The 13,117-nt window shown below is 43.4% G+C and overlaps 1 protein-coding gene across 25 annotated transcripts in view; it reads left to right on the top strand.

The window, feature by feature from the left end:
* The first annotated feature begins 4,611 nt into the window (after positions 1-4,611).
* PLEKHA5 (pleckstrin homology domain containing A5) overlaps positions 4,612-13,117 on the top strand; it is a 183,200-nt gene continuing 174,694 nt past the window's right edge. For 6 of the 25 annotated variants that reach the window (XR_014776231.1, XR_014776232.1, XM_084766241.1 and 3 more), the window contains exons 1-3: positions 4,878-5,206; positions 5,332-5,411; positions 7,625-7,682. Coding sequence is in view for 23 of the 25 variants with exons in the window: in XM_084766241.1 (XP_084622367.1) it covers positions 5,115-5,206; positions 5,332-5,411; positions 7,625-7,682 (230 nt within the window). In the remaining 2 variants the exon portion in view is untranslated. Of the gene's footprint in view, positions 5,207-5,331; positions 5,412-7,624; positions 7,683-13,117 lie in introns of all 25 variants that reach the window. The other 19 variants (XM_084766240.1, XM_084766226.1, XM_084766227.1 and 16 more) reach the window with 7 other exon arrangements.

Genomic DNA, 13,117 nt, shown 5'->3' with positions numbered 1-13,117 from the left:
AAAGGCTCTTCTTCTTCCCCACAATGTCTTAAATACCCTTCAACTCAATGCCTCTCCTTTCTTGTTTACTCCCTGTCAGCTGGTTTCTTATTCCACTTCTTGACTTGGGGTTAACTTTATTTAAGCCTGTGTACAGAAAGCTCTTGGGTTAAAGGTGTGTGCTAGCGCTCAGCCACAACAAACAAGTAACAGGATTTTACAGTTCACAATCTTGATATTCACAATGGGGTGAAACATCTTTCAACAAACCCCTACTTAAAACCCCCAAAATAATGATCGTTCACTGAACTACAGTGTTGTGTTCTTATTGTTTTCTGACAGGGTCTCCTCACTTTTTTACCCTGGCTGGCCTGGAACTTGCTATGTAGACAAGGCTGGCTTTGAAATCAGAGACTCTGCTGCCGCCACCTTGCAAGCATTTGCCTTAAAGGTGTGCACCACCATGTCCAGCTTTTTATTTTAATTTATTTTAATGTGTGTGGGTGTTTCAGCGATATGTCAGTACACCGTATGTGTGCCTCGTATCCGAAGAGGGCAGAAGAGGGCACTGGCTCCCCTGGACCTGGATTTATAGACAGATATGAGCTGCTATGGAGAGCTGGGAATAGGATTCAAGTCCTCTGGAAAGGCAGCAAGTACTCTTAACTAAGGAGCCATCTCTCTACTGACACCTAGTAAGGATTCTACAGATGGTGTGAAGTAATTTTATCTGTAACTCTGTTATCAGGTTATTTATTTATCCATTTACTTATTTACTGTATGAAATAAGGTCTCAGGGATCCCTGGTTGCCCTTGAATTCTCTACTCGTAAGCCAAGGATGCCATGAACTTCTAAATTGAGAGTCCCCTCCTGAATCTCCCCTGAGCTCCTGATTCTCCTGCCTCTACCTCCCAGGTGCTGGAATTATAGGCATGCCCCATTGCTACCAGCTTTTTGAATGTTGGGGGCTTGAACCCAGGTTTTCATGCATGCTACAAAAACCACAGAACCAACTGAACAACCAACCCATCCCTGATCAGTTTGCTCCTTAGGAAAGAAATCTGTAATAACTTGACTTGCAGATCTTCTTGTTCTTTGCTGACTCAGACTTTCAGGGTCCATTCTTTCTGCCTATATTTTCATTTGGCTAATTCGGTCATACGTTTTGTCCTCTGTCTTAGACTTGCCCTGGTATATTCTGCCTTGCATTGGCCAATTCAAAGAACTGTTTACAATAACATTCTTGAGTTTGTGAACCAATGATGTGACAAAATATACAGTATCAAATTTTGTTGGGAGAGTTTATTTATAAGGACCAAGGCCGCCTTGTGAATGACAGGCAAATGCTCTATGTTAGTATGCCCTTGTTTAATAAATGATAATATAGGTATTTCTTGATATTAAAAGATCATTTCTCTCACAAGCTCTTTACTTTCTAGGATTCACTTATTAAAAATCCCCATTAAAAGGGAAGCTTGGACTAGAAGGATGGCTCAGTGGTTAAGGGCACCCAGATTCAATTCTCAGCACACACAAGGCAGCTCACAACATCTCTTACTCCAATTTCAGGGCATCTGTACCCTCTTCTGGCCTCAATGGGTACTGCATGCATATGATTATTTACATACATGGCAGGCAAAACATTCATACTCTTAAAATAAAAATAATAATATTTTAAAAGTTTCTAAATGGAAGCAAATGAAGTTGCTTTTTAAAATACTATTTATTGGAACAGCTGATATGGCTCAGCCATTAAGAGCAGTGACTGCTCTGCCAGAGGTCTGGAGTTCAATTGCCAGCAACCATGCAGTGGCTCACAACCATCTATAATGTGATCTGATGTCCTCTTCTGGCCTGCGGGTGTATATGCAAGCAGTGCCCTGTATACATAATAATAAATAATTTTTAAAAAATATATTATTTATTTATGGGGAGACAGTGGGTGAATTTATGTCACAGTCGTAGGTGACGGTCAGGGACTTTAGGCACAGCTTCTTGCCTTCCATCCTCTGGGTGCAAGGATGAACGCAGGCCTTCAGGCTTAGCAGTAAGCACCTTTACCTGCTGAGCCATCTCACGTGGATCTGTTGTTTTCTAAGATGTCACCTTGCTCTCTTTCCTTTCAAGAAGCAACCTTGGTGTACCCCCTATCCCTGTCACCTCTGTTGTGTTCCTGTACTTTGAGTTGTGAGTTCTTTAAATTCAGGATTGTCTTCTGTGAATGGAGAGGATAATTTCATTTTTAGTTGATTTCCGTACATACATACATACATACATACATACATACTTACACACACACATATATATTTCCATTTATTTATTTAGAGTATGACCGTCAGCATGCATGTGGAGATCAGAGGACACCCTTGTGGAGTTGGCTCTTTCCTTCTGTCACATGGGTTCCTGTAATCTATCTCAGGCCCTTCCACTGGCCCTTTCCTGAGTACTTTTGGGCCTCTTCCTTAGAGGTAGCAACAGTCACAGGATGATTCTTCTCAAAAGACAGAAGCATGAACTAAGACATCAAATAGTCTCACAGGCTGGAAATATGAAAAGAGACAATAAAAAGCAGACATTGGGTATGAGTTTAGGTGTGACTCAGTTCTGCAGAGGTGTAAGGTGATAAAAAGAAGATATGTTTTTGGGTAATACCTCCACTGAGGGGTTGAGGCATCAGGAAGAAAATTAAACTCCCTGACAATCTCAGTGCTGACTCACGTTTGTGGAGATTCGGCAATATAGACTTGATTTAAAAAAAAAAAAATGGCCACAAGAAAAAGGCATTTCAGGGAGACTTTAAGAAAACAAAATTTTGCCCTTTAAGGGTGAGAAATTATTTCGAGTACTCAACACCGTAACATAAAAAGCCGAGTTTACTGGCTCTGAAGGTCACATGGGCTGCTCTTGACCTCAATCAAAGCAAGTTTCATTTTGTATATACAAAACTAAGTTTTTTATTTGATGCTTTCCCTAAACTTCAGGACTTACAGAATTATTCTTAAGATTCTAGATTACACAGGGAGTGGTGGTACGCGCCTGTAATCCCAGCCCTTGGGTAGGCAGCGACAGACGGATCTCTGTGAGTTTGAGGCCAGCCTAGTCTACAAAGCCAGGATAGCCAGGGCTACACAGAAAAACCCTATCTCAACCTCCAAGGTTCTAGGTTACTATTTGAGGAGTGCAAATAGTTTTCCTTCCTTTTTCCTACTCTTCCCTCTCTACCCTACCCCCACTCCAAGCATAGAGGGCACATTCCACAGTTGAACTAAACCCCCACGTCTTGGTTGTGATTTTTTAAAGATACATATGTTAATCTATATTGCTTTTTGAAATGTGCCTTCTATGGATGCATCTTGTAACATCAAAAGATCCAGACCTAAATAGAATCCCAGCAGAGCACACAGCCGACTTACAGACTTCTCTGTCCCGGTATGCAAACGTTCATATCCTACAGCCGGACTAACAAGCACTAGGTCCATAAGCTATTGTGGTCTTTAGGAGAGTTTTAAGTTTGTAATGATAGCAGAATAGAAAGTCAACAGCCTTTGATATTCTTATGCTATGCCAGTGACTATTGATGCTAATGTGGGGACATTTCCTGCTAGCTATTCATTGATTTAAAAAGAAGAAGAAGAAGCCATATTTTCCAGAGACTGGGCAGGAGATAAGATGTCAAGAAGTAATAAGGAGTGAAATGAAGGAGCAGAATACAAAGGAACCCAAAAGAGAAAATGTTACAGTGATGGTATTTTTTTTTCCCTGTGTATGCAGATGGACAGGAAAATTATAGCAGTAATTGCAGTCTCCGGCTCACCAGAGACTATGGCCTTGGGGAATCAGGAGATGGGAGAAAAAGCCAATGAAATTGCATTCTCATCGGGAGCTTTGGCCAAGGGCATTCACCCTTTCTGTGCCTTGGTTTCCTGAAAGGTTGAAAGGGATCATTTGCTTACTTCAGTTACTGGGGGGGGGATGAATGAGCTAATGCTTCAAAAGCACCCAAAGCTGGTCAGGAAAAAAAAAAAAAGTGCGTGAGTGCCAACTTGTACTATTATTACTGAACTGTTGTCTCCTGTTGGGATGAGTCATTTGCTGCAGAGACAATTCCAAGTGTGATGAATGATCAGGGTCAGTAAGAAGCAAGCATAGCGCTCTTTACTGGTACCAAGGGAAGTCTGATTTGCAGTGTTCTTTGAACAAGGGGAAGGGGGTGTCATGGCATTAAAAACAGTACTATACAGCAACGTATTCCTACGAACAGACTCTTGACAATCTACAGGCAACTTGAATCCTGCGTTTGCCATTTTCTACCATAACCCCGGGCACAATCACCTTTGTTACTTTACATTTCTCGCCGCCCCCACCCCACCCCACCCCCACACCCCGTTAAATGGGGACGGTCATAGTTTTAATAGGGTTGTCGGAATTTAAATGTCCATCATCCCAAGGACTCTGTAAAGTTGCCCTTGTAAGAAATGAGAGAGATCGGGAGACTAGAATTTCACGTTAATAATCAGGTGCATCGTTTTAAGAAAGGGAGAGGGAAAGGCAAGCTTTTATTTTCTAAACTATTTTACGACTCAGAAGCCTAGGAAGAAAAAAACAACAACAATAAAAGACTCCAAGTCTGAATCAATCCATTTCAGTGGTCCGCGCTCACTCTTGGACCCTCCCTTATTTGGCGCACCACGCACCAGAGAAGCCTTTCCTAAAAGCAGCTTTCCATTTCTCTGCGAAGCCCCTGGCTAGGCAGTACCTGTTACAAAACCTCACGGGTTCGGAGCCCAGCCCTCCGGGCGCCGGCGGGACCCGACCCCGGAACCTTCGCGCGGCGAGGGCGGGGCGCGGGGGGGAGGGCTTTGGCGGGGGCGCGGCGCCGCTTCGCCCAGCCTCCGAGCGCAGCGCGGGCCGGCGGGCGGCCGCGGAGGATGCCGAGGGGCGGCGACGCGGGCCGGACTCAGCCGGGGCGGCGGGGAGGGCGCCGCCCGAGGGGGTAGGGCGGCCGCGGGGGCGCGCTCGGGCCGGGCCGCGCGCCCTGCGCTCCGTTCGCTCGCTCGCTCGCTCGCGCCCTCCTTCCTCAGTAGCGGCGGCGGCGGCAGCACAAGGCGGCGGCGGCGGCGGCCGGGGAGCAGACATGGCGGCCGACCTGAACCTGGAGTGGATCTGCTCGCTGCCGCGCTCCTGGACGTACGGGATCACCAGGGGCGGCCGCGTCTTCTTCATCAAGTGAGCGGGCGGGGGAGGCGCCGCGGGGCGGCTGTGGGGGGGGGGGCGGCGGGAGCCAGCCGGCCGGGGCCCCCGTGGGTCGCCCCTCTACGCCGCTCAGCGCCTGTCCCTTCTCTTCCCTGCAGCGAGGAGGCCAAGAGCACCACCTGGCTGCACCCGGTCACCGGCGAGGCCGTGGTCACCGGGCACCGGCGGCAAAGCACAGGTAGGGCGGGCCGGGGCTGCGGCGCGGGGCCACCTGGCGGGGTTGGAGGTGCTCCGGGCTGCGCGCGACTGAGTCCCGGGGCGCCTTTCTTCTCCGGTTTCTCATCAGCACTTGGAGACGGCGCCCTCTTCCTGCGCCCTGGTCCCCATCCCTGCCCCGACGCCCTCGGGGATGGCCGACGCCCCTCTCTCCCGGGTCGCCCCCGTCTCAGCCCCCAGCACCCTTTAGGAAGTCCACACTCGCGCTCCCTCTCCTTGTTTCCGCGTACCCCAGCACCCCCGCGGTGAGATGGTCCCGCATCCTCGCCCAGCTCCCCAGAGAACTGCCTTCTGGCAAGCAGCTTCCTCCTCCTCCACCCTCTACTTTTCCTAGGTGGGACTGTGGGTAGGTGTCTGATGGAGGAGTTAGGGGTGCTGCTGTCCCCATTCCCCCCCCCTCCCGCCCCGGTGCTCCAAACCCGGGTGCGTCCCCTCCTGCCACCCGAGGAGCTGCCGGAGTCAGGACACTCGAGCAGGCGCTGCAGCCTGTGATCCCCGCTCAAAAGTCCTCAGCAGCCTCAGCCAGGCTCCACGTACCCACCAGCAGGCGGTGGGCGAGCCAGGGAGGTCCCGCGTGGGGGCATTCCGGCCCCAGTTCCGCGGGGGAAACTCATCCCGGTTTGCTTTGATAGCGTTCTTGAATGCAAAGGGCGAGTTGAGCTAGAGGAGTGCTTGCGTTGTTTTCAGTGCTGGTCTGGCTTTCTTTTGTCATTCTTTGTTTACATTCACCCAACTTGTTTGCCTGAAACAGAACGCGTGTTCTCGTACCGGCCCGCCTCTATTCCGGGTGACTGCAAAGGTTAGAGAACAGTTGTGTTGAAGGTGAGGCGGTTTCAGCTGCCCTCCTAGGTACTTTTCTCTTTAACTTCGAGGTTCTGAGAATCTCCTATTAAAGTTGCCAGAGGGTGAACAAACCAAGCCTTTTCTGTAAAAGGCTGGAGTTCGGTGAAGTGACTAATAACGCGTCCAAATTTGCAAAAACGTGGAGGAGGAAAGGGAAGGCTGCTGTAGTGAGCATGATGAGGTTACATTTTTAGGGCATTTCTGACTAATAAACGATCGTGTTTCCTAACTCCCTGTGCAGTCTTTAGCATCACCCTGGTTTATATACACACTGCAACTTTGATAGCCTCATTGCTTTTGTGGCTATGGACACATTTATTTCATGGAAGACAGTGTGGCATTAAGTCATTTAACAAACCAAATGCTTTATGACATTATTTTATGCTTGATTATATGTAACGCCAATGTCTTTGAATTACCCTTACATGTTGAATAATAGTCACGTGCCAGAAATATTTATTCTCTGATGTGATTTCACATTTATGTATTTATTTATTCTGGCATGATTTACTTTGCATGGGCTCCGATTTTGTGCACACATCAATGACTTGTCATCTTGGAGATGGGCTGTGATTAAATCCACGTGTCATCATAAGTACCATGTGGCACGTAAGATACAGTCGATCACCTGAATCATTCCAAATGTTATTACTTGAAAGTTCACATCTCTCTCTTTTTTTTTTTTTTTTTTGGTTTGTTTTGTTTTTTTGAGACAGGGTGTGTAGCCTTGGCTGTCCTGGACTCGCTTTGTAGACCAGGCTGGCCTCAAACTCACAGCGATCCTCCTGCCTCTGCTTCCCAAGTGCTGGGATTAAAGGCGTGTGCCACCACACCCAGCTGAAACTTCACATCTCTTAAGGTCCAGTGTACTGAACCACGTGTATAAGCATTCAGTCAGTTTTCCACTAATTAAGTGCTGCAGTTCTTTTCATACTAGATGTAAACCTAGATGGAATTGGATTGAAAAATATGGTTTTGAATGGACAAAATTTACTGGAAAAATCAAGTGCTGCCTTGTAATGGGTGTTTTACCTGGGTTTGGAGGACTTTGCCTTTTGGGGTGCAAAAGGCATCATATATTTCCACTCTGATCATTAAAGGGAATGAATAACCATCTCTGTCATCTCTAATATTGCTGGGACTTTCCTGGTGGCTTTAAGTTTGAATTGTCATCTTCCAAATAATATTATATTGACTAATGATTTTGCCAGCGAAGACTTTGGGTTGACATCTACTTAAATAAATATAGCTAATAATGAAGACCGATAAGATGTGTTGAAGCTTATTTTGCAATCCCACTGAAGTAATACTAACATAATGTATATCTTTTAGATTTGCCCACTGGCTGGGAAGAAGCATATACTTTTGAAGGTGCAAGATACTATATAAAGTGAGTGAATTTTGATTTCTCCTTTGGTAATTCAAATGCTGTGAAGAACCTGAAGTTGGGTACTTGTGAGTCTAAGACACAGTCATATCTTGAAGTTTATTGTATAGTGGTCATTTTAATCCTTTATATGATTATGAAACTTTGAGGGGGAGGGTAGCCCTCTTCATTATCTTCTTTGCCTGGAGATTCATGGATTGACAGATTGTAAATTAGGTAACTGTTGGCTATATTAGGTTGCTTGATGTTTCAGTACGTTTCTGTGGTAGAATATTGTAGTCTTCTGACTTTGGGTGTGTGGTACTTAAAAGTCTTGGTTCTTGATTACCTGTCCTAAAAGCATACACTGGTGCACAAAAATGTCTCTGTTATGTCACCATTCTTGCGTTTGAGGTGAGCCCTACTTAGACATTTTGGCCTGAGCAGTTAATAAGTAGCAAAACTGGCTAGGCTGTGACAAAGGAAAGGTGAAACAGCAGTAAACTCGGGACACTACACAAACTGTGATGGAACTGGTTTGTGATTCTGGTTTGGTTTACTTAAAAATGTCCAAGACATCGTGTCTTACAATACTTGTTGGGGTAAAAGGCTTTGAAGAGAGCTTGAATTGTGGCTGACTAATCAGTGAAAACCAGTTCTTGGGGCTCCAGACTTGGTTACCATTCACATTAAAGTTGGGAGTACTCCATACAAGTGCAGTACTAGAGGCCAGCACTATGTAGGGAGGACTTCATCCTCTCAAAGGAAAATACTGTGTTGTGTCTTTAAGTTAAAAACTATTTGCTAAAAGAGGTTTGCTTTTGTTCTTATATAAACATTTTTAGCTAATTTTAAGGAACTAAATCTTGAAAGAAAATGCTTTTTTTTTTTTTTTTTTGCTTTGTTTGAGGGGGGGCGGAGACAGCATTTCTCTGTATAATAGCCCTAGCTGTCCTAGACTCACCAGGCTGGCCTGGAACTCACAGAGGTCCGTCTCCTTATGTCTCCTTAGTGCTAGGATTAAAGTCATGGGCCACCAAGCCCAGTCTGAAAGAGAATACTTAAACATAAGATTTGGTAACAATTTTAATAGTTTATTAGCAGTAACAGATTCCTAGTTAAAGGTACATTGGGCTTAGCCAGTTATTTTTACCAGTGGTGTTTTTTAATATCATGCCATATTTTCATTAAATTATAATTACTTGAATGGCTTTTTAAGTTTCTATAGAAGAATGTTCTATGTAAAATGTCAAGGTATATTTATAAGCTCAGTTACTTCTGAATGCAGCAACAGGAAAAGCAGAAGTGAGATGCAAGAATTGAGATCTTCACAAGTGCAGTGTTTCTGGATTCTTTACTCATTTTGACTAAGTTTTTTTGTTTGAAGATCAAGCCATATATTGTTAGATGACCAAATGAATGGATGGGTGGATGGATGGATGGATGGGTAGATGGATGGATGGATGGATAGATAGATGGATGGATGGATGCTTCAGTAAAAGGAGATCAAGTGTTTTCCTAGAACTTGTTTTCATTCTAAATCAAAATGAGCCTGTATTGCCATAAAAAGAATGTTTTCTTCTTAGATATAGTACTGATGTTGTAAATAAAAGCAGGGCGTTTTGCTTGCTTTTGTTTTTTGTGAGACAGAGTCTCACTGTATTCCTCTGCTTGGGCTGGAACTCATGGAGACCTGCTTGCCTCTGCCTCCCACGTGCCAGGGTTACAGGGGTGTGCCGTCATACCTGGCATAAGACAGGCTCTGATTTTATTTTCACTTATTCAGCACACATTAGATTACTCTACATTAAGCCTGGTTGATCTAAGAATAGGCATTAATGTCAACCGTATTTTAATTTTTGTGAATGAGTGTGGTCTTGGATGATTGGGGTTTTTCATAGTTCAAAATCGAAATGTAACGTGGGCTCAATGTGTTTGTGTTAATTTAGAACTGAGCTATTAGACTTGCCTTGTTTTACTAGCTAACCATTTTGATGACATTTTCTTCATTTTGAATTCGAATTTTATTTGAGTACCATGCCTAAGTCACCTTCTTAGGAAAATCAGGACAATATTAGAAAGCTCTAAGTTAAAGCCATCCTAAAACTCGTAGCCGTTACTCGTGTAGCCAGGTACTTCCTAAAGTAGATCATTTACATGGTGAGAGCAGTTCATTCAGAACTGGGTGCGTCTTAGAAATCCATCACACACTGAGCTTCTTCAAGGATGCTAGCCATTCCAAAGTAGATGCTGTGCTGAATGTAGGTGCACGGGTTCGCATTTCTAGCTGTGTCAGAAGAGACCCCCATTCTTTCATTTTTAGCTACATCACTAAGATCAGCTGTAATTCCTTAGAAACTTTTAACATATTAGGTCATCCCATCCTAGGGATGCTTTCTCATTCTGATGGTGAAGACTGAGAATCATTTTAATGTTAGAAGTAATCGTAATTGTTGTTTCCTGTTGTTCCCACATGTAAAAAAGCAAGAGGGACACTCTTTTGGCACTTACCTTCTGCAGAGGACAGCTGAGGATCTTCCAAAGGAAAAATAGTGTAAAGGAAGAGGTTATCAATGTTCATGGATATCTTTTCATCTGTTGTTGGTGGTGGGTTTTTTTGTTTGTTTGTTTGTTTGTTTGTTTTTTAAGAAAGGGTTTATTGATCATCAAAAGAAAAGGAGGGATCAGAAGAATAAGCTCATAGACTTGACTCACATGAGACTGTAGAGGAGACACACTGGCCTTCTGACTCCTAATTTCTTGTCTGGGAGGTACTGTTGTCCGTGGGGACCCGCAGCACTTAAGTGCTCAGGGCAGATGTGTGCAGCTCCAAAAGCCTTCCTTTTCTGAGGACAGTGCTGAGTGCTGGGTCCTGGGAAGAACTTTCTCTTTGAGTGATACTTTGGTATTGACAGTTGGAGTGGGCAAGTTACAGAAGCTGCAGTGTTAGTTTGACCTTTTAAAAAACTTTGGAGGTCAGTCTTCCGAGCTTTAAATTAGACTAGCTGGAGAAAACAACTTCTAAATTCCACCCAGTGCATAAATTTCTTTGAATTTTATTCTGTGCTGTTCTGGGAATTGGCAATATTCTAGGAAATAATGAAAACTGACAGTGCTGGGAAGAGTGATGTGGGAGGCCCGGGGAAGCTCAGCGGTCCTACTCTGCCTTTCCTTAGCTTTGTGTGGCTAACTAGAGACAAGTGAAGTGTGCAGGACCAGGTGTGCTGATTGTCTGTTGCTGGGCCTGTGTTCACATGTAGTCATAAAATGTTTGTGTCCATATCTTCGTTGCACAGTTTCAAGGATCAATAGTTGTCATGTCAATGAAGGACCCAGTAGAGTGGGAGTTGTATACATTTCAACGGGGTCACAAGTTTACAAGTTTACAAAATATTGGTTCTTTAACACAGTTTACAGTTAAAGATTAAAAGAAAGTTAGGTTTAAAAAGGTTCTTAATATAGAGAGTATTTTCTATTTGTGTATTCAAAAATATTGGTTCTTTAACACAAGTTTACAGTTAAAGATTAAAAGAAAGTTAGGTTTAAAAAGGTTCTTAATATAGAGAGTATTTTCTATTTGTGTATTCAAAAATAATAATTTATGGAATTCCCTATCTTAAAGATAAGTATTTAAGTATAAGCTTTGACTTTTTAGTGGAAAAAACTGATTTTCGGTGTACTCTAACCTAGCCTTCAAATTATATATGTATCTTGTCTGTCTATGTATATATAAATACAGAGTTTGAATGTTACTTTTCTATATTGCTTTCTAAAATTTAATTCATATGATTTATCTTCAGCGAAAAGGCTAAAAATTATTATAAATGAATTTGTAACTTAAAGTATAGCTTTAAATATTCCATATTTTACCTAAAGTCAAACCCAAGCCCACAAAGTACAGAGGAGAATCACAGATACTGGAGTGTTATTAAGGTTCTTGCTTAGGCCTTGCAAATACTGCTTAATGACTCTTTAATGACAGGTCACTGTAGCTTAAAATGTATGTGTCACTGACTGTTTCTTTGTGCTTCAAAGCTTTATGGTAGTTAACCTAAGGTGCAAAGCAAATCCTACAGCAGTGCTGTGTGACTGGAGAAAAACTGCTGGCTCCTTACAGGTCATCAGGCAGGAATGACATCAGACTATACTTACTTGCGCACTGTGCAGTGTATACAAATTCTGTGTGATAGCTTTTCTTTTTTCTTTTTTCTTTTTTTTTTTTTTTCTTTGCGACAGGGTTTCTCTGTGTAGCCTTGGCTGTCCTGGACTTGTAGACCAATAGGCTAGCCTCGAGCTCCCAGAGATCTGCCTGCCTCTGCCTCTTCGAGTGCTGGGATTACAGGTGTGCACCACCTCAAGCAGCTGGGATAGCTTTTCATACTGCTTTTTCTCTTAAATATAAATTTTGAAAATTTTAGATATTCAAATAGAACAATATATGATTTGGGATAATGAGGCTTCATTTCTTCATATCTTCAATAGAAACTAAAGTGTGCTGAGAATTCCCAAGCACCTACAGTGATGGGTTTCTGTATGAGACAGTCATTGCAACTGGCAAGGAGTGGGAAGAAACCGGAACAAAACATACCCACCATAAGAACATCAGAATACAGTGGCTGTACTTGATATTTAAAATTGTCTGTAGTTAGGTACTCAAGTGATTGTAACCAGATTTGAAACAAAAGTTTTGAAATAGGGGCTCAGAATGTAGTTCGGGCTAACCTGGAACTCTGTGTAGCCTGGGATGGCTTATAACTCAGGGGGATGTTCCTGTCTCAGCTTTCTGTGCTGAGATTACAGTAGTGGTTATGTTTGTCACTAGAGCAATTGTGGTGCTTCTGAGCAGTCAGTAGACACTGCTCTGCTTCCTCCTAGCAGTGTGGGCTGTAATGTAGAGCTCCCTCTGCACACTGAGCACTTTATGCCTGTCCGTCAGGTACAACACAACTATTAACCCTGATGGAGTCTGTAACATACTGAGCATATGCCAGGTGTTAAGACAGGGAAATGTGGGCGGGGGAGGGGGGACTTCAGTGTGTTTTGTAACTTTTTAAAAACATAATTCTATTTTTACATGTAGAGTAAATTTTAGATTGACTCTAAATATCAGCAATTTCTTTTTAATCTTTATTGGATTTATAATTGCTGTATGTGTATGACTGTTGACTTGCATTTGTGTATTTATTCCATGTGGATGGCCGAGTGTCCAGCAAGGTCATAAGAGGGCATCAACACTCCCCTGGGACTGAGTTACAGATGGTTGTGAGCTGCCATGTGGATGCTGGGAATCAAATCTGGGTCCTTTCTGTAAGTGCAAATGATCTCAACTGCTGAAACAGCTAGCCTGCCTCCTTCTTACTGTTTTTCTTTTTTTCTTTTTTTCTTTTTGGTATTTCTATTTCTTTTGTTTTTTTTTAAACTGATTCCTAAAGAGACTATAAAGACCTATCTTGGGTAGG

This window comes from Acomys minous (genome assembly GCF_964271855.1).
Source record: "Acomys minous genome assembly, chromosome: 17".
NCBI lineage: Eukaryota > Metazoa > Chordata > Mammalia > Rodentia > Muridae > Acomys > Acomys minous.
The sequence above is the reverse complement of the archived record's forward strand: the minus strand, read 5'-3'. Positions and strand labels throughout refer to the sequence as shown.